This window comes from Hydractinia symbiolongicarpus, chromosome 14 (genome assembly GCF_029227915.1).
Source record: "Hydractinia symbiolongicarpus strain clone_291-10 chromosome 14, HSymV2.1, whole genome shotgun sequence".
Classification (NCBI taxonomy): Eukaryota; Metazoa; Cnidaria; class Hydrozoa; order Anthoathecata; family Hydractiniidae; genus Hydractinia; species Hydractinia symbiolongicarpus.
Window position 1 is genome coordinate 6,389,535 of NC_079888.1, and position 26,537 is coordinate 6,416,071.

General features: G+C 34.1%; 1 protein-coding gene and 1 long non-coding RNA gene across 2 annotated transcripts; one reads left to right on the top strand and one right to left on the bottom strand.

Annotated features, from left to right (window-relative positions):
* Positions 1–2,182: 2,182 nt before the first annotated feature.
* LOC130626186 (uncharacterized) lies at positions 2,183–5,645 on the bottom strand. Its single transcript, XR_008981818.1, has 3 exons — positions 3,086–5,645; positions 2,822–2,848; positions 2,183–2,389 (listed from the first exon to the last, which is right to left on the bottom strand). It is a non-coding gene; the product is annotated as an uncharacterized LOC130626186 (long non-coding RNA).
* A 5,086-nt stretch (positions 5,646–10,731) lies between these two features.
* On the top strand, positions 10,732–25,872 carry LOC130626170 (protocadherin Fat 4-like). The gene is made up of 26 exons (XM_057441275.1): positions 10,732–10,880; positions 12,180–12,776; positions 12,877–13,673; positions 13,785–14,393; positions 14,532–14,852; positions 14,946–15,554; positions 15,689–16,006; positions 16,097–16,705; positions 16,793–17,105; positions 17,222–17,526; positions 17,607–18,227; positions 18,317–18,940; positions 19,052–19,369; positions 19,487–19,807; positions 19,965–20,288; positions 20,376–20,984; positions 21,088–21,405; positions 21,518–21,838; positions 21,924–22,238; positions 22,346–22,666; positions 22,780–23,088; positions 23,219–23,527; positions 23,662–24,703; positions 24,819–24,905; positions 25,045–25,344; positions 25,517–25,872. Exons 1-26 carry the CDS (start codon positions 10,820–10,822, stop codon positions 25,576–25,578), a joined length of 10,740 nt encoding a protein of 3,579 aa, XP_057297258.1. The 5' UTR covers positions 10,732–10,819; the 3' UTR covers positions 25,579–25,872.
* Positions 25,873–26,537: the final 665 nt, after the last annotated feature.

The following is a 26,537-nucleotide window of genomic DNA, read 5'->3' on the forward strand; positions in this document are numbered from 1 at the left end:
TCATCAAAGACGTCTGATAAGATCTCACCATCAGTCATTACTGGCTCGGTGTTGATGACAGCATCATCAGCAGAGACGACAGTATTTGCGGTGGTTCCTTCTAGGGCGTGGACGGCAAGCTTATCCAAATCTTCTTGGAGATCTTTAAAGGGATCGTCAGCATCCAGCAAGGCTTCGGATTGCTTTTCTTTTAAAATTTCGGCTTTTGCAAAACAGTTGACAACAGTGTCAGTTTTAATTTTTGCCAATTATCATATTGTCATCAAAAGAAACATTTTGGCTACTTTATAAAGAGAACCATTTAAGAATAGCTTTTTCGAAATTTCTGGCTACATTACATACCAGCTTGGAGGAAAGAATACGGAAGGAGAAACAACTTTATTTCTGTACGCTTTAAATGTATTGAATTTTCTATTGTTTTTAATTTCAAAAGAATCAGTGCGTGAGGTGCTCGACCGAGTCTTTTTCGCAAAAAATTGATCAAATTCCATATTCTCCTTTAATAGGGGCTAACTTATTCTATTGAAATCTGACTGCAGGCACGTGATATTTGTATGGAAAGTGTGCCTAATATAAGACGGTAAACATTGCTGTTAAAAACTTCAACAATACGTTTGGAAATAAGCGTTTAACCATGATATTAACCTATTTTTGCAGGCTTGAATATACCACTTTGATCATGAAAAACAATATAGATAGATATGCGCCGGACGAGTGCCGACAAAATGTGTGCTGGATTAATGTTTATTCTAACTAAAGAAATTTTTCTTTTTGTTTACAAAAGTGTCGAGCATGTGCTTCTTCGCTAGTTATGTTAACATAAAAACAAAAGAAATTTTACCGATTTCAATATGGCTTCTTGTTTTGATAATATTATCAAATTCATCATCAAATTATGTAATTGTTTTTATAACCAATCATAGTTGCGAATTATTATTAACGAATAATTTAGTCACACAACCGCCAAAATTTCAAATTAAGTTTCTATACAGACACCTGCTAGAACCTCACGCAGTGTTTCAATAGATTTAAAAGAGTTGTTTCTCCTTCCGTATTCTTTCCTCCAAGATACCAGTTTTCATTTTTCGAACATTTATTTTCTACTTAGACACTAAAAAGTTCGAGTTATCCGAAGAAATTAACTTAAGGGGACCAAAAAATTTTCGAGAAAACGAATGTTCGAGTTATCCGTGGTTCCAGTTAACAAGTAGTTTTTATAAGGAAGTATCAAGAAAGTTAACCGGTTTTCGAACTATCGGGAGTCTACTGTATCACCTTATTTTGCCCATAAGACGCATAAGAATATATACGACCCCGGGTTTGTAATCTCGGAAAGCCAAAAATAAATTATGACTTTCTTTTATAATTATAGAATAACCACATGGAATTAAAAAATTAAAATATCCATTTTGTCATTTATTCTCTTTGGGCGGTACATAGATGAAAATGGAATATCATGTCTTACTCTTCTATTAACTTAGATATCATTATTCTGTTTGTTTTGCTGTTTTATAAACGTGGGCCGCTCTAGGGGCTTAATATAGGTGGAAATATCAATATCTTTTAAAAAATGTGAATATTTTCGTAGCATGAATGGGTGTAGCTCACCATTTAAGGCCGAGTGAGTAATATATACCCATGCTTTCTAACGCGCAAAGAAAGTAGATCACGTGATGTAAACAAACTTTTAGCGCGGTTGAGTGGGGCATAATATAAACACGTGAACCCGTGAGCTGATAAACGCTACTAGTTGTAAATGGGTTTCGAAATTTCATATATTAGAGAATAAAATGTTTTTGAAAAAATGTATATCTTCTCGTATTGGTCAAAAATAGAGCTTATATCATACCAATGACTGTGTTCGTTAACTTTTTGAATGTAAAAATAAAATACCTTCGGAACGAGCTTGCGCTGAAAAAGGCTTCAACAATTCAAATCCGTCTTTGATAACTCACAACTCATGAACGATTTTAAAAATCTGCTATCTTATATAATAATACGTAATAATAATATGAAAAATAATATGAAAATTAAAGTGAAATCCAAGCGGTTTAAATCCTTCGGCCCGCAGTGTGTGTCTGTTTACTTTACGTGAGTTTTATTATTTTAGGTAAAGTAAAACTCACTTGGGGCGGTTAAGATGAATTAGATAAGAAATAAAAAGGACAAAAATTATAGAATATTTATTTATTTATCATGTCTTATTTATAGAATATATATTTTACAAGCCCTTCTTTTTTCATTTGTTTTCATGCAAATTGCGGCAGGTCATCCATGTCGTCATCATATTCTCTTCTAAACAATATTCCTGGTTGATCAATTTCACGCATTTCTTGTTCGTGTGTTGGATACTTCATATCAGTTGTATCATCTATATAATTTGTTGTCTCTATTTTTAAATAAAACCAGAGTTCAAAAAATGGAATATGACTCCTTAAATCTCATATTTGATATTATTTGTTAGTTTTGTTACTTGCCAGAAGTCCCACATAAACAGCCGACCTAGTTAACGACTATGTACAAAGAATTACTTTTTGCGATAATGATTTTGTTTAAAATGCTCTAAAAATTTCAATAATCATTTCAACAAGAAATAATTCGCTTAGAACTTGCTCATTTTCCAAACTGGGCACCTTTAGACAATTGTTAAAATTGTTAGGCAAATACCCTAAAGGATATTCTTTTAGGTTATCTCATGGGTAAAAAAATATCTTTTGCAACGAACATGAAGCGTGAAGCGGATTCGTATCATCGTTTATGGAAATAATCCGACTAAAAACACGGAGGTTAAGTTTACAAAAAAATCGCAGTTAATACTTACCATCTATGGGAACTCTTGCCAAGATGACTAAAACAGAGCGAAGAAAGATTAGAAGAAAATTAATGCCTGATCATAGATGTTTATAAGATGCACTGGTGTTTTTTGCAAACATTATCAACTAAATATGCTTCTATTGTACATTCTCTGATCCAGGTTCAATGCAAACCAACAAGGATTTGAAATCTTGGATTGTAAAATATGTCTCCTTCAACATCACAAAAGACTATATCAACTGCATTTTTAAAATCGAAAAATATTTCTTACCTGTGATGTAAACACAGAAAAAGAATACAAAACACTTCATCATGATGTTGTAATTTTTATTAAAAACGAACTTGTTTTGTGTAGTTTTTATTTGTTTGTAATCTTCACTGAACTTTTTTGGCGAGTTTTAAATGTTTCTCTAACTTCCTGTGGAAATAAAGGTAACGTGAGAAACATGGCGATATTCCTGAAGGTGTTGATGAACCTCGTTTGCAATTGTTCGAAGTGTGAAACAAAGTTCGTTCCTCTTTTTCATCTGCTCTTACATAGGAAATATATATCGTGTTTGGAAGTATTTTCGTGAAAATTTGTAAACTGTAATTGGTCGAAAATTGGAGTACAATATATAAAGATATTTAATTTTAATTTTTGTGTTATGTTTATCTATTAATTTAGTGATTATTCTTTTAATTATTTCATTTAAAATATCTTCACCATGTCACCATGCTGTTTAAAATCACAGAAACTTTTTTAGATCAATACAGCTCAAATTAAAATGCCTACTCGTTTTTATAATTATAATAATTATTAAAAAACAATTTTAAATAACATAACATGAAGAATTTTTATGGCATAACGTCATGACGGGACAACCCTATGATATATCAACCACAAACAACCAACAACGACGTTAGCGTGCAGTGACATGTTCGTTACCTTGACAACGCTAGTTTTATTTATTTATTTGCGTCATAATGTAAACAAAAAATGATAAACACGTAACATATTTTTTATAGTGGAGAACGTTGCGTAAACTAAAAATGGCGGTTTGGGTAATGTGCATGTGTAACGCTAAAAGCTGTCGATTTAAATACCATTCAAATCACAGCAACGATTAGTTTAGGATCATAGTATTATTCTGGTGACGTTTATTGATTAGAACTAATTAATGCACACAATAAACTTTCGTGAAAATTTTGAACGAAATTCGCAAAATTAATAGGCTAAAGTTTAAAAAAGAAATATTTCTTTGTCACTAGAAATCAGCATGTCAATAAAAAATAACGTTGTCAAGCATGCTTTGGAAGTTCAAAAGAAAACTTAAGATAATATTCCAAAACCCCGAAGGCAGGAATCTGCTCGTTATCGTTTTTGCTGACAGATAGCATTACAGACCAATTTTTGCCGACAAACACAACAACATTGTTTGCTATGACGGAAGGATAAGTTAAACTGTTTCAGGAAAATAATAGTTTAGAAAAATTAGTATATTCATAGCAGTGAGTAATACACGCATACCTTGTACTTAGTACTTTTAAAGTGCGTTAGATAGGATCACTGTTTCATAGATGGGATAGATAACTGAAAGCACTGGGTACAAAGTTGGGAGATATTGATTTTGTTTTTACCAATTTTATTTGTCAATCTACAGCTCGAAAATGATATCTGTAATATACACGATTTTAAAGTCCACGTGCTTATTCTTCGTATCAGAATTTTTACTTACGTGTGTACACACAATAAAATTAGCATAATGAAATTTTCTACCGACAGCGAGTAACTCCTACCGATATTGAGAAACTTTTACTGCTACAACACGCCTTTGAGACATTTAAATTTGAAAAGCATCCATAAACTATAAATTTAAAATCAAATCAATAATGTACAGTTAGTTATGCAAATGTAGAGCAAGTTGGGGTGCGACTCCTTTTTAAGTCTCTATATTGAAAAACACAATGTCATTCTCCCATACTGATAAGACTTCGGTTACAATATTAAAACCATCATTTATAGACATAAAAAATATCTGTTGATAAGAAAGAGCATTTAAAAAAAAACTTAAAAATTATCTCGGTATCGCTTATCAACTTTTTCGATTAATCGGCTGTTAATAAAGAGACTGATTAAACGAGATCATAATTATCATAATTACGGTCTTGTAATTATAATTATTTAGCTTGATTAACCCGCCAAAGAAAACCAATCTAGCCATCTTAATTACCGATATTAACGGACGGCGTACGATAAATTTCTTCTTATATAAATTATTTTTTCTAAAAAGGCAGTTGTAGATCAGGAAACCACAATTTCATTTTAACGACGTGATTTGCGAGTTTTTGATATGTCATTTTTTATGTTTTTGGGGGTGCAAAGTATGACTTTAAGTTTTTCCTTAAAGAAGAAAGAGAGAAAGAACATTGTAAGGCAAACTAAAAAAAATCAAGAGATCCGATTTTTTTTGATCATTTTAAACACATTAAAGGCATACGAACCGGTTCAAATGCTCACATTCCGTATATCCCACGCACATAAAATGCGGCAAACGCGTTTTGCGCAATGAACAGACCAGCGCACTTTGCTCGCTAGTTCAATATTTTTTTCCGAAAAGTATATTACAAAGAAATATTTCAGCGAGACTCATTCTGGATGAAAACATGACCAAGGCTGGAGAAAATAAAAATTCGAGTCTGTAAATTACATACATGTCGGAAAAATAGCCAGTTTGTTTTTCGCCGCCTTTAGCGACTTTAGTGACTTACACTTTCGTGTAAGTCACTAAAATCGAAAACCAACAGCTGTTCCGTAGCCCCTTAAAAGCTGTTTTACTTCTTTTCTGATGAATTATATATTACGTTTTTTTGCTTAGCCATGCCTCTTTGAATCCAGCAGTTCGAAAAGGTGTTCCTAAAAATTTAATGAATAAAATTGTTACGCCCCAAAAGGACATTTTTTTTCCAAAAAGAAGAATTAAACGAATATTAACGATCATGAATATGAAAGAAATATATGCAACATTTTATATATTTGTTTAAATATCGGACATAGTGTGTGCAATGAACAGGTTTGCGTTTATGTAGAACCTCGAACCCAGGGGCTGTAGCGTTTTTTGATATGATAAACGTCGTACGCGTTTCATCTTCATATCAAAAAACGCTACAGGCCTTGGGTTCGAGGTTGTGTTTATGTACAGGTGTATGTAGAAATTATTTTATAGGGCTTAACCGTAAACGGGGGATGAATCCGCTTTGTACATATATCCGTTTATAAAGCATATCCGCTGTGTACAAGTATTACTGTATTGATCGATTTATTTCAAATAAACCACAACCTCGATCCCAGGGCCTGTAGCGTTTTTTGATATGAAGATGAAACTCGTACGCGTTTCATCCTCATACCAAAAAAACGCTACATGCCCTGGGATCGAGGTTGAGTAAATCCATGATTATAAATGTTTCTTTATAATATTACCTGAACTTCTTTCAGTATACTTCACGAGAATTGTCAATTTCTATTCGTTGCAGTTAATACCACCAGAGAACTTGTTATTCAAAATTTAATTTCCTGGATGAGGTAAAGATATAATAAAACTTCTTATTGTCCCCGTTTGTTTATATTTCATGAATGAAAGATATAAATACACCACGATTGCTTAACATTACCCAAAATTTCGATTTCCCTCCGCTATTAGTAAGAGGATTTGGAAGTCGTAAAAACTTCAAGTAATGATCACGAAATTTCATGAACCTACAGAGGAACTTGAAAATACATTCATGTAGATAGTTAGTGGTAATCAAGACACAATTATGAACTCACTTATTTCTATAAATAATTAGCTGTTACAGTTAGGGTGGTGAAACCAATGGAACCACAAAATGCTATGTTAATTTCGTGTAATACATTATTGGCTTTGACAGGTTTAAACAGGAAATATTTCCTGCTATTCTTAATAATAATGACGGAAACTTTACAACGCATTCAAAACAAAGCGACCACAGGAAATAAAATGTAAACTTTTCCTTAGTTTGCAAGATAATAGGTACAGCGAAAAAAGCACGTTTTTGATACGAACCAATAAGAATAATGAACTGCGTGCACCATTAAGCGTCTGCCAACTCATTGGATGAAATTTCCCCTAATTAAAAAGAGGATTCCCATATCCGCCTGTGTGATGATTTTGTTATTGATATAAATTCACTGGTTGGTGAAGAAGTGAATATTTCCAATGAGAGAACAAGAAGAAGTTGAGAATAAAAGATTAACGATTTACTCGGCGAAATGATAAATCCAGCATTTCGAAATTTGTTTGGCTTGCATAAAATAAAAACCTGACCTCAGCATTGACTTCTGTATTTAATTTAGCACGTGTAAAAAGAGTTATCTGATATCTCGAAGGACCTACCAAGCTGATACTGAACTTGCTTGCAAATTCAACGTCCGTTAAATGAATGGAAATTTGTTGTACGTTTTTGAAGACATTGGCGCATCATTGAAATGGCGCGAAATATCAATTTGTTTATTTATATATTTCTTGAATTAAAATTCCCAAAGTTAGAATAAGTTAAAAGTGTAAAATCTGTCGAGAAAATTAATAAAAATATAGTATACACTATAAAACAAGTAAAGAAATTTGCTACTAGGATATTCTACATGTTCAAAAATATTTGAATATTTTTCAGAATGTATTTTATAGTTGACACCGAATTTGTTATCATTCCATTGCGAGTCTATTTCGAAGAAGCGGTGGGAAATTCTAACACAATGACTCTATTAACGACTTTTGTTGATAAGTGACTCAGGTTAAAGATAAAAGAAAATTTTTATGATAACATAAAACCACTTCCTTAGCAAAATTTGGACAATGTTTTTCACAATCTGGTCATTATAGTTAATTTTAATTTGGTCAGTCATCTTCATGTAAACAACTTATCTGAGAAGTGTCCCTAACGTAGCAAATCAAAAATATTTCGCGAAATCTTTGACCAAACCTTGTCGTAGTTGTTTTTTTGTATAAAATATTTTTATTTTTTATTTTTGTATTCATCGTTTCTTCTAACCAATAATATTATTTTAACTTCATTTAACGTCATTTTATTTCGCTAAAGAAAGTTATTTATTTTTTATTCATTTATTTTTTCTTGATTTACTTTTCTTTATTTTTTAATTTTATTAACCAATCATACTGTGGTTACAATGGCAAATAATTAAAATATATTTGATTAACCCTTACGTCTTCATTGCTAGAGATGAAAAACTTGGAGAAAACAAGTAGATTTAAGTAGTTAAAAACATTTAAGAATTGGAAAAAGTTTTAAAAGAAAATATAATAGATGTATATATATAACAGTATTTAACTTCAGCAAATCACAAGTCAAAGAAAGATGAAACGTTATTGTGAAATCAAAAACAAATCGGCCACAGCTAGATCTTGTCAAATTTCATAATAATACTTTAAAATGCCAGTTTACAGCAATATTAAAACAAACCGAATTCTTGTTAACGGTTTTCTAAATTTTATGCCAATTTTTTTCCTCTTTGCTAACTTATCAAATCTCAGTCAAGGACGTTTTATACACGATTGCAATTTTATATATAAATATGACATCATAATGCTGTGCAAGAAACTCAAAGGTGCTTCGCAATTAATATTTTGTGCTAATTTTTATAATTAAAATTATTGCTAATAAGCACCCTCGTCCCCAGGGTTCTTTAATTTCTTCCTATCGAAAAGGCAAAAAACCCTAGGAACGAGACTGGCTAATGATTACACCTGAATTTCTCAGCGACAGTGCATGAAGAAAACCGAGAGGTATGCAAGCTTAGCCAACATATAGTTTTGTTTGCATTTTCAAAGCAATGACAATGTTTAGAGTAGTGACAAATATGATTGGATTTTGTTCAAACACAAAATATACCGATGACGAAGGAAATTCAGTTAAAACGTATTCCTGCAAACTGTCAGTCTACACCGGCAATTCGATTATTTTTATGTCCTAAAAGACATTCCCCTATGCCATACGAAAACGTATTCCTGAATCTTAGGTCAAAAAATCCTGAGAATTTTTTTAAAACTGCTATGACGCCAAAACGTAAGTCATTTTTGCACCTTCGGGATAAACAAGTATGCTTTCATCCGTGGTATTTTTTGTTCAAATGATATACGATCATGACAAACAAAATTTAAAAAAAAAATTCATGTGACAAAGTGCCAAGTGTAGCAAATTTCTAAGCAGGTTATAAAAAACAGGCAAACTACATTGAACCATTTGCCAAATAGAAAAATCATCCCAGCAAAATAAATTCACCAACATGAAATTATGCTTGCTTGAGGAAATGTGTAGTCAGCCGGTTTTACAGCCCAAATACCTATTAAACTTATTTTTAAGCCAAGGTCAGGACTTTTAAAATGTAGAATACGTAGATTGCAGCAGTTAAATTGTTTTTTGAGTGACTAGATAATTTTAATTTCTTCCTGTTTATGTGATAGACCTTAAAGGCGAGTGGTGACACTTAAGACAACGACCTAGCAACATAATGAAGGCTTCATAACTTGATTCGTTCGCCAAGACATGCTAAAAATTCTTGCCCAATTATTTCTTGAAAAGATTTATGTCAAAGAAAAAAGAATATTGTTCACAAAGTGAATTCTTTACACGGTGAACTTTTATACTACTTAGATTTGACTTCATTCCGATTCAAATAGAACCACGGCCATTTTAATTCCTTATTTGGACATGGGTAATTATATTTTTACTTAAACCACTTCCTACTGCCTAATGAATTAAAGTTGAATCGCAAATGAGAAATCTGCTATAATTGGGTTGAAACATTTTCATGGCAAAACAAAGGAGTAATGAAAATTCACATTTGTAATCGAATATACCTGCCCAATAAAATGACCAGGATAAACAACGGAATCTAAAATCGAACCTAATTTAATAAAACACATTTTAAAAAAAAAGTGATTTTACAAGTATGTTATAAAAACATGCAATAATACTCCAAAAAATGAAATAAATGATTATTGGAATATTTACTTGTAAATTATCAACTGTGTTCCATACATTGGCATTTATGTCAAACAGAGGAAAGGTAAAATAGAATGTAGAAATTATATAAAACATGAAGGAAATCTTGTACGTGTTGATAAAAATTTAAAAAAAAACAGTGCCAAACAAAATAGTTGTCGACAATCATAGACATGAAAATATAAAAAACATTTTTCACTCTCCACTTGTTTATGACAACAACACCTCACAGCTAATGAACAATAATTGTTTCATTCCGAAGGACCCAAAATAGCTTTTGTGATGGTGAGATGTGTCAAGGATAGGTTGAAAATTTCTAATGTATAGTTACGTACGTGTATCCAAAACAAGAAAAAGGGCGTTGGCTAGATCCTACTGAGAGTGCATGTGAGAGTAAAAATGCAATATGCTGTGGGATTTTTTATTTACTCAACTAGTCTAAGGGACAGGCAGAATTTAATTGGAGCAACTCCCAAGTGGAAGTTGCATTTAAATTTAAGCAAAAAATTTACTTGGAATTAAACATTGAAAATTAGGCAAAAAAACCTACAAATCATTTTAGATTCTAAGTTACAAAAAAGTTTATCAATACCAACTGAAAATAACAAAAACACCCTCCTAGCAACTCAGATGACGTTTCTTTAAATGGAATGAAGTTGATGCAGATCTGTTATGTAATATTTTATTACATCCCTTTGTTTCGTTATAACCTCATTAAATTATTCTGCAACTAATGATTGTATCCTGTCATAAATGAAATTTATGTAACTCTTTGTTTAGCTTCTTAAATGAGTCTCATTAAGTCGAAGCTAAATTGAAGATATAAAGAGGGGGTACACACACAGAGAGAGCACATTCATAAGAAGAGACGAAGAAATCGAGTACACATATTTTGACTTATATATATATACAAAATATATATTTTATAATAATTTTTTAACATACTTTTTTTAAGTTATATGAGATAGTAAATGATTGGATAATAAAAATGAAAATTTTAGAATTTATCGTGATAGCTGGTATATTATCGATAAATGGAAACTACGCACGTAAGTAACACGTTTGTTATTTTGAACGAATATATTACGAAACTGTCTAGAATTAAAAGTGCTGGGATGGGTGTTTCAATTTCTACTAGCGCTTCCAATAGTGTTGGAAATTGGACATAAAAAATGAAACATTCATATTCCCTAAGCGAAAAAATTACCGTACTTGATTGGCTGAAATTGTTTAACAGTTAAACACATTTAGACGAAGGAAGGAAATTTAGACGAAAATATTATGTCGGAGCTGTGGCCTTAGTGAACAGATTTAAAAGGCATATAATCTAGCGGCTGCAACAAAATCTTCTCATTCATTCATACTTTTTTCATTTCGCAAAAAAAAATTTCATGATGTTATTTTGCGATTATTTTAAGGTATTTAATATGCGATGGTGATTAATTTTGTGATGTTCATTTAAAAGTCCCGAAATTTTGTACTCTTAATTAACACCCTTAAGTTTATTAAGAGAAACAAATATTTTAGCTTTATAGCTATATTTAGAAAAACATAAGGCGTGCAACCTCGTTCTAGACCGCTAGAACCCAGACTGTTATAAACGGATAAAATTATACACCTCGACGTCCGTTATAAAAAACAAAGAAGGAAGATTTTTGGCAAGTTCTAATTCTTCTCATGGTAACCCCGGATAACATGATTATTTGAACGGATCTAATTAAAATGATATTGTTAATTACTTAATAAGATAGTAATTTAAATTGAATGACGCAATTAGCGAACAGGCAACCCGTGTTGTGAAAATTATCCTTGTTGTCAATCATCCACAGTAAACAAATTATGCAAATAGAAAACAAAAAGAACATGAACAAATTCATCATTTTTTTTTCGACAATTGTTTTGTGGCCAATCCATAAAATATGCTTGGTTCAACATAATCCGACTTTCGCCTACCATTTTGATTTCTAAAAATAGCCACGTTACGTAATATGTATAATCAGTTCAAGAATCTTTCTGTTGTTCTGATCAAAAAGATTACTAAATTCTGTTTTGGCGTCGATTCAGATTTAATGACATCCGAACGTATCAATATTTGTCAATTTACCAGCCGACCAATTAAAAATGTGCAAACAAAAAAAACAAAAACACCAGTAAACAACTTTTACAAGTTTACAAATATAGTATGATATATAAAAAACATACCATAAGAACAATCCGATAAAGGTAACGTAACCATAAGGTAGTACTTCAAATCCCACAATGCCCCGAAACACTTTTATCTGCGAGTTTTTTTTCAAAAATATAAAAATTCAATTAACTTGAGTCATAAAAATTTCATTTTTTTATAGAACTTACAAATCAAATTGAGGTGTGCACCGGTGAAGCGGATGTAGTGCTTGTACTGGACAGATCTGGGAGTGTAGGTGATGCAGACTATCCATTTCTGGTTGGATTTTCTCTTCATCTTGCCCGAACGTTTAAGATCAATGAGGATCAAGTCCGACTGGGTGTAGCCAGTTATTCTACAACAGGAACACGTGAAATCAATCTGAACACTTTCGGTTATGATGCTTTCAGTGCGGCTGCAAATCAACTCACTCGAGGTAACGAGGAGTTTACTAACATCCATGCTGGCTTGTTGAGAGCTGAAGAAATGCTGGAGGATGAAGCAAATGGTGCTAGACCTGGAGCTATCAAATTGATTGTCATCACAAATGACGGTGCTGCAAACAGAGGCGTACCTCCTATTCCAACCGCTGAACGAATTCACGCTAAAAATATCAGCATAGTTAGTATTGGTATTGAGAATGACGTTGCACCACCAAATAGAAATCTTGAGTCGAAATCATTGGCATCGGGTTCTGACAACTATTACTTTGTTCCAAAATACACTGGTCTTGCTGACGAAGAATTTTTAAAGAAGGTTACAAAAGCTGTCTGTAAAAGTAAGTCCTCATTTCAAATTTTTTATGTCCAACTAAGAGTCTTCATGAAACTTTTTTTCTTATTTACATTTCATATTATAAATTTTACGTGTACCTTTAGTTGTCACTGTAAGAGAACCAGATGTCGATGATACGGAAACATCCATTTATGAAGACACGCAAGTAAACACTGAAATTCACACAATACCACTGACTGGAGATGCTCTTAACCTACCAGTGTACACATTGCAGCCTCAACCAAACCTCCCTTTTACCGTAAATGCAGATGGAAAAGTTGTTGTGACTGGACCACTAGATCGCGAAACCCAAGATAAATACGTCTTTATTGTTACAGTTACCGATCTAAACTTACCAGCCTTTACAAAAGACGTCCAGGTTACTGTCTATATTTTGGATAGGAATGATAATACACCAGTCCCAGCTCAACTTATATACAATGTTGAAGTATATGAAGATGTTTCCTTTTCCCCACCAACTGAGATTCAAGTTGTGTCAGCAAGTGATGCAGATATTGACGTTAATGCAGCTTTGACCTATGTTATTAATTCGGGTAACAATGATGGTAAATTTAGTCTTGACGCATCATCTGGTAGCGTTACTGTTGTTGGGGTACTTGACCGAGAAACGAGAGATACATATCAGTTAATAGCCGTTGCAAAAGATGGTGGTAACCCACAGCAAACCTCTGTTGATATCACCATTAACATCAAAGTGTTAGACAGAAATGACAACGCGCCGACATTCCCAAATGCTGTAGTCAATTTGGTCTATCCTGAAACACAAGCTTTGGGAAATCTTGAGCAACTTGTTGCAAGCGATCTTGATATTGGAACTAATGGTCAATTTGAATATTTCATTGAATCTGGAAACGGAGAAGGAAAATTCGCTGTTAATCAGGTACCTAACGTTTCATTTACATTCATCTCTGCTTGGTAACATCAATTAACCCATCAATAAAATAAATGTAATTTCGAAAAAAATTTTCATTGCTTTGCACTGATTTTTTAGATCTCAGGGTACATCACTTTGGAGAATTCATTGGATTTTGAAACCACAAACAGTTATCAACTGATTGTAAAAGCTGAAGACAAAGGACAACCAAAACAATCCTCTACAGTCACTGTAAACATCCAAGTAACTGATGCAGATGAAAGTCTAACCATTGATGGACCACATTCCCAATCGATTCCAGAAGACTTTAACACCGTTGATCAAATCGTTCAAGTTACAGCAACTGATCCAGAAAATGCACAAATCACCTACAGCATTGTAGGAAACTCACCATTTGCCATCGACTCATCTGGTGTCATCCGACGTGTCGGAAATATCGACAGAGAAGGAGCTGTGTTTATATATGTATTAACAGTTGAAGCTACAGCTGGTGGACATACAGTTACAACTCAAGTTACCATTACTGTAACTGACGTCAATGATGAAACACCAGTTTTTGGTCAAGGAACTTACACTGGTAACATTGACGAAAACTCAGAAGAACATGCGCCTGTTATTGTAGATGTGGAAGTCAGTGCTACCGATAATGATGCAACCTCTCCCAACCATTTGTTTATGTTTTCAATAATATCTGGAAATACCAATGATGCCTTTAAAATTGATGCTGTAAGTCAGAATTTACCCCTTTCGTAGTAATTCACTTCTCCGTTTTAAATTATTTTTAGGTAATTTTGCTTTTACATTATTAAAGTAACTATTTTGAAAATGCGTTTATATTTAATATTAAAATTATATTATTTTTAGAACACTGGAGTAGTTTCTGTTAATAATCAAGCAGCATTAGATTTTGAACAAAGCACACAAATCTACGATTTAGTCATTCAAGTTACAGATAGAGGATCTCCAGCATTGTCTTCTACAGCTATATACAGAATAACTTTGAACAATCTGAACGACAATACTCCCACATTCCCCGATGCTGTAATAAATCGTGTGTATCCAGAAAACAAAGCTTTGGGTGACTTGTTTCAGCTTGTTGCTACTGACTTGGATATCGGATTGGCTGGTGAAGTGGAGTATACCATCATAACACGAGATGATGTAGATCATTTTGCTTTAAACAAGGTAAAATATTTTTTAATCAGAATTCCTTTTTTTGATTTGCTTCAAAATCCAGTGTTTTGAATGTGCCGAATTATGTAACAATTCTGTTTTTAGGACACCGGATACCTAAGATTGCTAAAATCTTTTGATTTTGAAGTAAAGAACAGTTACCAACTTGTTGTTAAAGCTGAAGACAAAGGACAACCTAGGAAATCCTCTACAGTCACTATAAATATTCAAGTCAGTAATGTTGAAGAGCCGCTTATCATTGATGGACCACATACTCAATCAATTCCAGAAAACTTCAACACAGTTGATCAAATCGTTAAAGTTACAGCAACTGATCCAGAAAATGCACAAATCACCTACAGCATTGTCGAAAACTCACCATTTGCCATCGACTCATCTGGTGTCATCCGACGTGTCGGAAGTATCGACAGAGAAGGGGCTGTGTTTGTTTATGTATTAACTGTTGAGGCTTCAGCTGGAGGAAGTACTGTTCCAACTCAAGTTACCATCACTGTAACTGATGTCAATGATAACACACCAGCATTCGGAGCTGCATCATACAGCGGCTCTGTAATGGAGAATGCAGCAACAGGCACCTTAGTAGCCACTACTCAAGCCGTCAGCGCAACAGACGGTGATGCAACATCTCCCAACAAGGATTTCATGTTTAGTATTATGAGTGGAAACACTGGAGATGCTTTCACCATCAATCCGGTAAGAATGATTATTTAACAAATATGCTAATAAGTATACAGAAACACACGACTAGTCTTTCCTTCAACTAACAGAATTAAAAAGGTTTTACACAATGCATTTATATTATTTCTTTAACGTAATTTTAACTTTAGCTTAATGGTGCAGTTTCTGTTAACAAACCAGAGGCAATCGATTATGAATCTGCAACAAAAGTGTTTAATCTTGTTATTAAAGTAACTGATAAAGGACAACCTCAAATGTCTTCGACAGTTAATTATCAAGTCACAGTCAACGATGTTAATGATCATGAACCAACCTTTCCTAACGCTGTTATTGATCTTACCTTCCCAGAAAATCAACCTTTAGGTAATTTACATCAGTTACAAGCTACTGATTTAGACACTGGTCTTAATGGCATGCTCACTTACACTATGACATCCGGAAATGCAGGCAAATTTTCAGTAGACCCGGTAAGTTACACTTTCATTGAACAAATTAACCGAAGTAATAATTGTTTTATATGAAACATTTCTTTAAACTTTTAATTTTTACTGATTTAGGCGAGCGGATTTATCAAGTTAAATCAAGCATTTGATTTTGAAGTAATGAACAGTTATCAATTAATTGTTAAAGCTGAAGACCAAGGACAGCCAAAAAGGTATTCCACGGTCACTGTAAACATCCAAGTAACCAATGTTGTGGAGCCGCTCACCATTGATGGACCACACTCTCAATCAATTCCAGAAGACTTCAACACCGTTGATCAAATCGTTCAAGTTACAGCAAATGATCCAGAAAATGCACAAATCACCTATAGCATTGTAGGAAACTCACCATTTGCCATCGACTCATCTGGTATCATTCGACGTGTCGGAAGTATCGACAGAGAAGGGGCTGTGTTTATTTATGTATTGACTGTTGAAGCTACAGCTGGTGGACGTACCGTCTCAACTGAAGTTACCATTACTGTAACTGACATCAATGATGAAACACCAGTTTTTGGTCAAACAGCGTATACTGGAAATGTAAACGAGCATGCAGCTCAAGGAACCGCTATCACAGCATCAGTTGCTCTGTCAGGTTCTGACAATGATGCTACATCTCCAAACAATCAATTTTCTTACATGATTGAAAGTGGAAATACAAACAACGCCTTTACGATTAACCCTGTAAGTTTATAAACATTTATTTGTCAGTCATTTATATCAAGCATTCAAAACAGCTGATCGTTAATATTATGTTATTTTATTTTTTAGAATACCGGCGTCATTACTGTTAACAAACCAAATGAGCTTGATTTTGAATCTCAAACAAGACAGTATACCTTGGTCATAAAAATCACAGATCAAGGCAATCCTCAACTCTCTTCGACAACAACATACACAATAGGAATAAACAATATCAATGATAACCAACCTATCTTTAGTGCTCCAAATTATGCAATGACCATTCCTGAAAATACTGCCAATAATGCAAATGTGTTGAAAGTTTCTGCTAGTGACGATGACGGAGAAGCACTTATGTATTCCATCCCAGCAGGACTACCATTCAGTATCGATCCACTTACAGGTAAAAACCCGTTCTCCTTTATTATGTGGTGACGGTCCTTTTTAAGTTATAAAATTGTTCTCATTGAAATAAATTCTTCTTGATATTACCTTTATTGTTGATTTTTTTTCCTTAAGGGCAAATAACTGTGACCGGTCCATTGGACGTAGAGACACAAGAGTCTTACGGTTTTAAAGTTAGTGTTAGTGATGGAACACACATTGTAACATCTGATGTTGTTATTACTTTATCTGATGTGAATGACAAAACACCGACCTTCTCTGTCACTGGACCAGTTTCATATAGTGTTAAAGAAAATGCTGCCCTTGAATATGTTATTACAACCATGGCAGCATCAGATATGGATAAAACATCACCAAATAATCAATTTATGTTTATGATAATATCTGGAAATGAGGATGGTAAATTTGAAGTTAAACAGGTAAAGAAAATTACCTTGTCGATTTACCAACATTAAAAAATAACGTACTCAGTCATCTTATAATTTACTTAAATTTTTAGAATGGAAATTTGGTTTTGAAAGGAGCCTTGAACTACAATGTAAAGAACTCATATCAGCTAATTATTAAAGTTGAAGACAAAGGAACAAATCCAACTTCACTGTCAAGCACAATTACTGTTAACATCAACGTCATGGATGTCAATTTAAATGCACCTCAATTCGTTGGCGCTCCATATACAGCGAGCGTTGATGAAAACGTCAATAGTCCGATGGTTATAACAGTAACTGCAACAGATGCTGATGGACCAACAGATCAACTAACTTTCTCCATTGTCACTCCTTCCGTGCCATTCCAAATAAATCCTGACACTGGTAAAATAACTGCAACACAAACGTTTGATTCAGAAGTTAAGCATGAATTCATGTTTACAATTAAGGTAACAGATGAGGGTGGTTTGTATGACGAGACTACAGTCAAAGTTACAGTTAACGATATTAATGATATGACACCAGTCTTCGTTTCTGCTCCATCTCAAATCAACGATTTATCTGAGAATACTTTGATTACAACTGTAATTGCCACATACCAAGCAACAGATGGGGATAGAACATCGCCCAATCGAGATGTTATGTACATGATAACTTCAGAAAGTGTTCCAGGCATCTTTGAGATCGACTCGGTAAATAAATGTTTTTATGGTAACCTACCAGAGTTTTATTCCTATAGGCTTCACTATTATTAACTAGTATATTGCATCTTTGATTTTAGGCAACAGGCGAACTCAAACTGAAAAGCGTTTTGGATTTTGAGACTGTTACATCATACACTATTACCATCCGAGCTGCTGATAAAGGTTCTAATGTTCGATTTGTTGACAAACAAGTAACAATCACTATTAAAAATGAGAACGAACATGCACCAAAGCTTGATCAAACCTCATACGTTATGTCTGTGCTGGAAACAGAACCAGTCGACTACCAAGTATTAACTGTTATTGGAACAGACCAAGATGCTAATTCTGTGTTGACATACAGCATTCCAGATGGCATCCCATTCAGCATCGATTCTAACGGCGTTATTACTCTGAAATCGTTAAATCCACCACAATTGCCATTAAATTTTGAAATGCAACAGCAATACGTCTTCGATGTAACTGTCGAAGATGAAGGTGGATTAAAAACCGACGCGCCTGTTACCATAAATGTCCTTGACGCAAATGACAACAACCCAATCTTTGATCCCACCAACTATGAAAAATATGTTGATGAAAACATTCCCGTCAACAGTGAAATTGTAACAGTTTCTGCAACTGATATGGATTCTGGCAACAACGGCATGATTATGTACTCTATTGTTGAAGGAAACATTGACAACGCATTCACTATTGACCCAGTAAGTTCATTACTATTTCTAAACTAAAAATATTCTCTAGTTTTTCTTTGCCTGTGTTCAATGTTTACAAAAAAGGAAGACAATTGTATGTAAACATGGTATATGTTTTAGGCAACAGGAAAAATAACTGTCAACAAAGCATTAGATTTTGAAACAACAAACCAGTACGTACTTAAAGTAGAAGCTACAGACAAAGGTGCTAGCCCTCGATCATCTACAACAAATGCTATGGTAACAATACACGTCAAAGATGTTAATGAAAAACCAATGTTTCCACAATTATCAGAAACTATAATTGTTTTGGAATCCTCTAATGTTGGTCTACCTCTCCACATTGTATCTGCAGAAGATCCAGATAGCGGTGTTAATGGCATGCTTGTATATTCCATTGTGTCTGGAAATGAAGATTTAAAATTCAGAATTGATGCGGTATGTAGAGATTTTTCAAAATGTTAATTTTAAACGAAGTAATTTTAAGAAGAAGGATGATGTAAAAAGTGATTCTGTTTGAGACCCTGGTACCAAAAATATTTTATTTTTCTTTAGGTTACTGGAACTCTTTTGTCACAAAACCCTGTTGATTTTGAAACAAAAACTTCATATGTACTTACCATTCGAGCAACCGATAAGGGTACACCGGCATTAAGCACAGATGGTAAAGATTTTGTACTCACCATTAATATTGGAGATGTCAACGAAGAACCTCAATTCACACCAACATCAGACACTAAAACAATTTCCGAGACAACGCAACCACAAACAGTTATTTATACTGTAACAGCTACTGATCCTGATCAAGGGCTATTTGGAATGGTTACATATGAAATTATAAGTGGAGATCCAAACAAACATTTTATGATTGATCCAGTAAGTACCTATTGATTTAACTTTGATAATATTAAGATCTATATGTTAATTTTGTAGACAACAATACGTCTTAAGTCAACAAAGAATCAACCAAACGTGAAAAACACATGCATACCAAAGTAAAACAATTTTTAATTTCTTTTAACATCTTTTTTAGGCAACTGGTAAAATTAAAGTTAACAAAGTACTGGACTTTAAAACCCAAAATATGTACCTATTAAAAATTAGAGCTACAGATAAAGGGGAAAACACACTACACACAGGACCTGATGATTTCATGCTGAAAATTATACTGACTGATGATAACAACAACGCTCCAGTGTTCAACCCTGATTCTTACACTGAAACAATTAGTGAAACTTTAGCAACTGGTGGAGATGTTGCAATGGTAACAGCAACTGATTCTGATTCAGGAAGTAACGGAGAAATTAAATACTCCATTGTGTCTGGAAATGTGGGAGATGTTTTCCAAATAGACGAGGTAATTTCAAACAAAGTTTGTTTGCGAAGCAACACTGTTAATGTTTCTTAAAAAAGGCATGAATATAATTTACTTTATTTGGTTTAGTTGAGCGGTAAAATCACTCTGAAAAGCTCAGTTGACCATGAAACAATCAATATGTACACTTTGGTTATCAGAGCTACTGATGGAGGCTCCCCAGCCATGACATCCAGTACAGACGCTACTGTGAAAGTGATTGTTAGCAACGCAAATGAGCATGCTCCTGTCATCACTAACCTTCCATATACTGAATCAGTCGGAGAAGAAATGGACGCACCAATGATTGTGTTTACAGTAACTGCGACTGATCAAGATAACGATGCAATAACATTCAGTATTGATACCAATGGACCGTTCACTATTGATGCAAATACAGGAGTAATAACAACCACAGGAAAATTAGATCGAGAGATTACTGACAAATACGTAATTAAGGTGACTGCCACAGATGGTAACCTGTCAACAATGAAATCACTGATCGTAATGGTCACTGATAAGAATGACAACAAGCCAGTCATGGTGAGCAAAGATTATCAAATAAGCATCCCAGAATCTGAACCAGTTGATTCTGTCGTTGTTACAGTGCAAGCAACAGATATGGACATTGGTGATAATGGAATGGTTATGTATATGATTATCGCTGGTAATGAACTCTCCCACTTCAAAATAAACAAGGTAAATTGAAAGTTTTTGATAATACTGCTAATTTGTTACCAAGAAATAAGAAAAAATTTGAAATTGTATTGCTTATTATTAATTCCTCATCAATTTTTTTTAGAACACTGGTGCCATCTCAGTGGCTGCTTCACTTGACTTTGAACAAAACCCAAAATACATGCTAACTGTAAGAGCAATAGACAAAGGACAGCCAGCTCAGCATTCTGGACCAATGGATGCTACAGTGACTATTGCGATTACTGACGAAAATGACAATGCTCCAGTTTTTGGACCGGTACCAGCTGTAGATCTACCTGAATCAACTCAACCAGGCATCATCGCTACTGTAACTGCTACTGATGCAGATTCCGGTGACAGTGGAAAGATTATGTATGCTATTGTCGGTGGTAATGGAGGACAGAAATTTAGTATTGATATGGTATGTTCTTTTACCGTTTGTTCAGTTCTTCTACATATATCCAGCTAAGGAACTTTCTAGGCAAAGAGTTAATGTTACTAGGAGAATTTCTATTTTTTTCCAATTTATATAGAATACTGGTGTGGTTTCACTCATCGGAGAGTTGGATTTTGAGGCAGTCAAATCGTACAAATTAACCATTCGAGCTACAGATAAAGGCAACCCATCAAAATCCTCCCAACCTGATGCCATGCTTGTCATAAGAGTAACTGATGTAAATGATAATAACCCTGGTTTCACTCAACTTGAATACACAAAGACCATTTCGGAGAATGCTGTTATTGGTACACCTGTCGTTAAGGTATCAGCAACTGACGCTGATTCTGGCGTTAACAAAGAAATCATGTACTCAATTACCGCTGGAAACGACGAAGGAAAATTTGAAATTGACATGGTAAGTGGACTTCTTATGAACAAATTTGTGCTTTTTTAACGTGTTTGAAAAACTTTTACCATTACTATACCTAAACTAATTTTAGATGAATGGACAGATAACTTTGAAAGCCGGTCTTGACTTCAGCACAACAAGTTGGTATACACTCACAGTCAAAGCAACAGACAAAGGCACTCCAGCAAACTACGGAGAAGCTACGGTAAAAATCCAGGTGACGGATGAAAACAACAACAGACCAATATTTAACCCAGAAAAATACACACCAAGACTCAGAGAAGATACTGCTGTAGGAGCTATGGTAACAACAGTAACTGCAACAGATGCCGACACTGGCAAGAATGGTGAAATTATGTATAGTATCATCAGTGGTAATGACGATGGTAAATTCGAAATTGACGCGGTACGTTTCCACTTATGTTTATCACAACATACAGTAGGGTATTCCAACTAGCATAGCGACCTATTCATGTCCCCACACTTTTTACATTAACATAATATTCTATTTAGATGTCTGGAAAAATCTCCTTGAAAAAAGAACTGAACTTTGAAGACAAGACAGGATACACTCTAGTTGTTCGAGCAACTGACAAAGGAGATGCACCAATGTATTCCAATCCAGACGCTATGGTGACCGTCACTATCCTTGATATCAATGATAATGGTCCAACATTTGAAAAGCAAACATATATGGTATCTATTCCAGAAACAACAGCGCAACAAACTGTGATCTTGACTGTAAAAGCTACTGATGAAGACTCTGGTTTAAATGGAGAGATTATGTATGCCATTGTAAGAGGCGACGCTGGAACTACATTCTCAATTAATATGGTACGAAGATTTAAATATAACTTATGTGATTTAACTATGTATAATTATTATATATATATATTTCTAACCCGTAGAATTCTATCCGATAATTTATGTTTTTTTCTACTTTGCAGAATACTGGTGAAATAACTTTGACAGGTCCATTGAACATTCTCACAAAAAGCTTGTACCAATTCGTTGTATCCGCTACAGACAAAGGAACACCTGCAAATGTTGTCGAAATTGACGTGACTGTAAAAATCACTGACGTTAATCAAGCCCCTGTGATTACACCAAATGGTCCATTCGATATTCTTGATAACAAGAACGTTGGGGAAGAAGTCTTTACTGTAGTAGCGGTTGATACAGATCTTGGTCAATTTGGAACGCTTATGTATGAAATTACCGAAGGAAATCAAGGAGGGATGTTTACAATTGATATGGTAAAATATAAAACAATGTTTATAATAAAAAAAAATTGCAGTGGTTTTTGTACAAACTATTATTCTCACCACTACAAAATCTCTTTAAGTAATATGTTATGGAAATAAAACTCTTTTTTGTTTTATTTAGAATACTGGTAAAGTTACGGTTAGTTCATCGTTAACAACTTCCACCCCAAAACAATATAAAATCAAGGTGATGGTCAGCGACAAAGGTTCACCATCGTTATCTGCTATGGAATGGTTTGTAATCAATGTGAATCCATCAAACCACCAACCAACCATTACACCACAAGGACCTGTCACCATCAAAGAAGATGCCGCAGTTGGTAGCTATGTTATCACAGTAGTTGCTAATGATCAAGACGCAGGAGATAATGGTAAAATTATGTATGCCATTACTGGTGGAAATGCTGATGGAAAATTCCAGATCGATATGGTAAATATCTTTAACATTTAACATTTTAAATATTTACATTTTGAAACGTGAGCACTGCAGATACTAAATATATCACCAAATATATCACCAAGCAACCCTCTGAATGTATAATAATGAACAACTCTATTTTTTAGAATACTGGTAAAATTACTGTCAATGGAGCTTTAGATGCCAGCACCACGTCTATGTATTCTCTTCAAATCACTGTCACTGACAAAGGTTCTCCAGCTTTGAGTGCAACTGTTCCTCAAGTAGTTATGATATCTGCAATTTCCCCTCCAGTTTTTACAAATGGACCATTTGATGTTTGCATAACTGAAGAGCAACCAGCTGGTACAGTGGTGCTTACAGCTTTAGCTACTGATGCAGATAACGACAATCTTATATACTCCCTAGCACCCCAATTTGTTCCATTTGTTATTGATCCTCAATCTGGTGTTGTAACAACATCAAAAGTTATTGATCTTGAATTTGCTCAGCCTTTATACTTCTTCGGAATCTTCGTTACTGATGGTATTCACACAGTCCGCACAAACGCAACTGTTTGCATAAACAATATCAACGACAACGCACCAGTTATCCAAGTTCCAAACACAGCGGAAATATGCGAAGATGCATCACTGGGCTCCGAAGTATGGCAAATGGACACCTTCGATCCAGATAATGATCCTATAACAGCAACAATCGTTTCCAGTGTGCCAGTACCATTTGCTGTTGATAACACTGGTAAAATCACGCTGGATGGTCCTCTAGATTTTGAAACAAAAGCACAGTACCTTTTTAAAGTTACTATTTCAGATGGTACATTCTCCACAACAGCAGACATCACTGTTAATGTTTGTGACATTAATGAATATAAACCGGTGTTTGCACCAGTCAATTACGATGTAAAAGTACCAGACGGATCCCAACCAAATACATATGTTACCACAGTCACAGCAACAGACCAAGATTCAGGAATCAATGGCATGATTATGTATTCCATCGTTGCTGGTAATACAGACGGTACGTTTACAATTGATCCAAACACTGGAAAAATCACATTGACCAAAGCTGTAGATGCAGCCACAATTATGATGTACACATTAACCGTACGAGCAACAGATAAAGGAGTCAAACGTTCCTCAATGTCTTCATCGCCAGACGCAATGGTTAAAGTCACCATCATGAAACAAGGTATACTTATTATCTTTTTATACTCAGGCTACTTTATGCTATTTTTCTGTTATTTTTTTATTAAGTTTCTGAGGAAAAGACGTACTTAATTTATTTGCGCATGTTTTCATTTTAGTCGTCAACACATGTTCATGCCAATTACCTAATTCAACATATCCATGCATCAAGTGGACCAAATATGAGATCATTCGCAAATTCGAAGGTAATTTTTTTTAAATATCCTTTATTTTCAACTTGAAAAACTCCTTCTTGCGCATTACTTAAATGTGATAGTATATACTTAGGTGAATAACTCTCAATTCTCTCTGAATTCACTTAAACATCTTATCTTTTTAACATAGGTTCCTGCTATGTTGACAAACTCAAGAAGGCAATCCAATACATCACTGCGAAAATCGAAAACGTTACCATGCTAACAACAAAGTTCACTGAATGCAAAGCTGCATTAAGAAGCGACATCACAACCAGTGGATCATCGCAAACTTACCCCGACTTATTCTCACGATACGACATGTGCACAGAGAATCTTGAATGCAAACTCTCCATGTGGAAAATGCAATTGGAACAGAAGAAAATGATGTTAGAAAAGGAGATGATGATAGAAAAGGAAGGATGGGGAAATTTTAACATACCTGCTGCAGGTAGATACTTTAAAAGTCGGCTGTTAAACCTTTTCCACAATTTTATTACTGTACAATAAAAGAACGATAAAGGCAATTTTATGGCACCATAGCGATATAACATGTAGTTTGAAAAGTCTCCCATTGACATAAAAAATCATCACTAATTATCATTTTTTTTTTCACCTTTTAGAATACTATCACAGCTTCTGGAATTTCATGAAGATGTCACAAAGCAGTCGAACAAGCGATTAAGACTGACGTCAGCACGAAATTATACAACAAAGAAAGCGAAAACAAAAACTTTATTAAACAGCTAAACATTTTATAACTATTTGGTGTTACTTTTTATTGCTAAAGGCGAGATAAAATTCCCAATGTTACAGACAACATGCTTTCACTACTATTCTTCGACCTTCTTAATCGCCCCGAACTTCAAATTGTTTCATATGAATGCCTTCTTTTTATCGCACTTTCTGCGCATGTCAGTTCTGTGTATATGTTGTGAACATATTTTTTGGAAACGGAGTTTTGTAGTTCTATTTATTGTATGGTAACGGTAAATTATTCGTTTATTGATTGTTATTATTCACCAACTTAGTCCACAGGGCTATCCATGAATGTTGTTGTACAACAATCTTTGCTCTGCATGTTAGAAAACCATTTTCAACACATTGCAAACAGGTATGAGTCGCCATGACAACTATTATTGTGTCATTATTCACCAACTTAGTCCACAGGGCTCTCCATGAATGTTGTTGTACAACAATCTTTGTATTAAACGCATTGCAAATAGACATAAGCCCCATGACAATATTATGCTTGTCTCGCTTATTTCAACATTAGTGTCACAAATGAGACATTTTTTTGTTGCCACCATGACAATAGACTGCCTTTAATAGCATTTTTGGAATTAAAACACCATTGCACTTAACATTTCAATAAATAACAAAATCATTATTCCAGCAACGGCTAACCAGCTAAGCCACCTTTGTTTTTAAAGTTTTTCTGTATAATCTTATAAAGACCATGTGACGAAACAACCTAAATATGGCAACATTTTGGCAAATAACTTTAGCTACCTACTGTTTCTATTAATTGCAAATTTTAACAGAAATTATGCCAGTCAGATGAAACATTAAAGAAAAAGGGAAATTTTGGCAGGCCTTCATTTATTTTGACTGCGATTGCATCGTAAATGGACTGTTATTAAA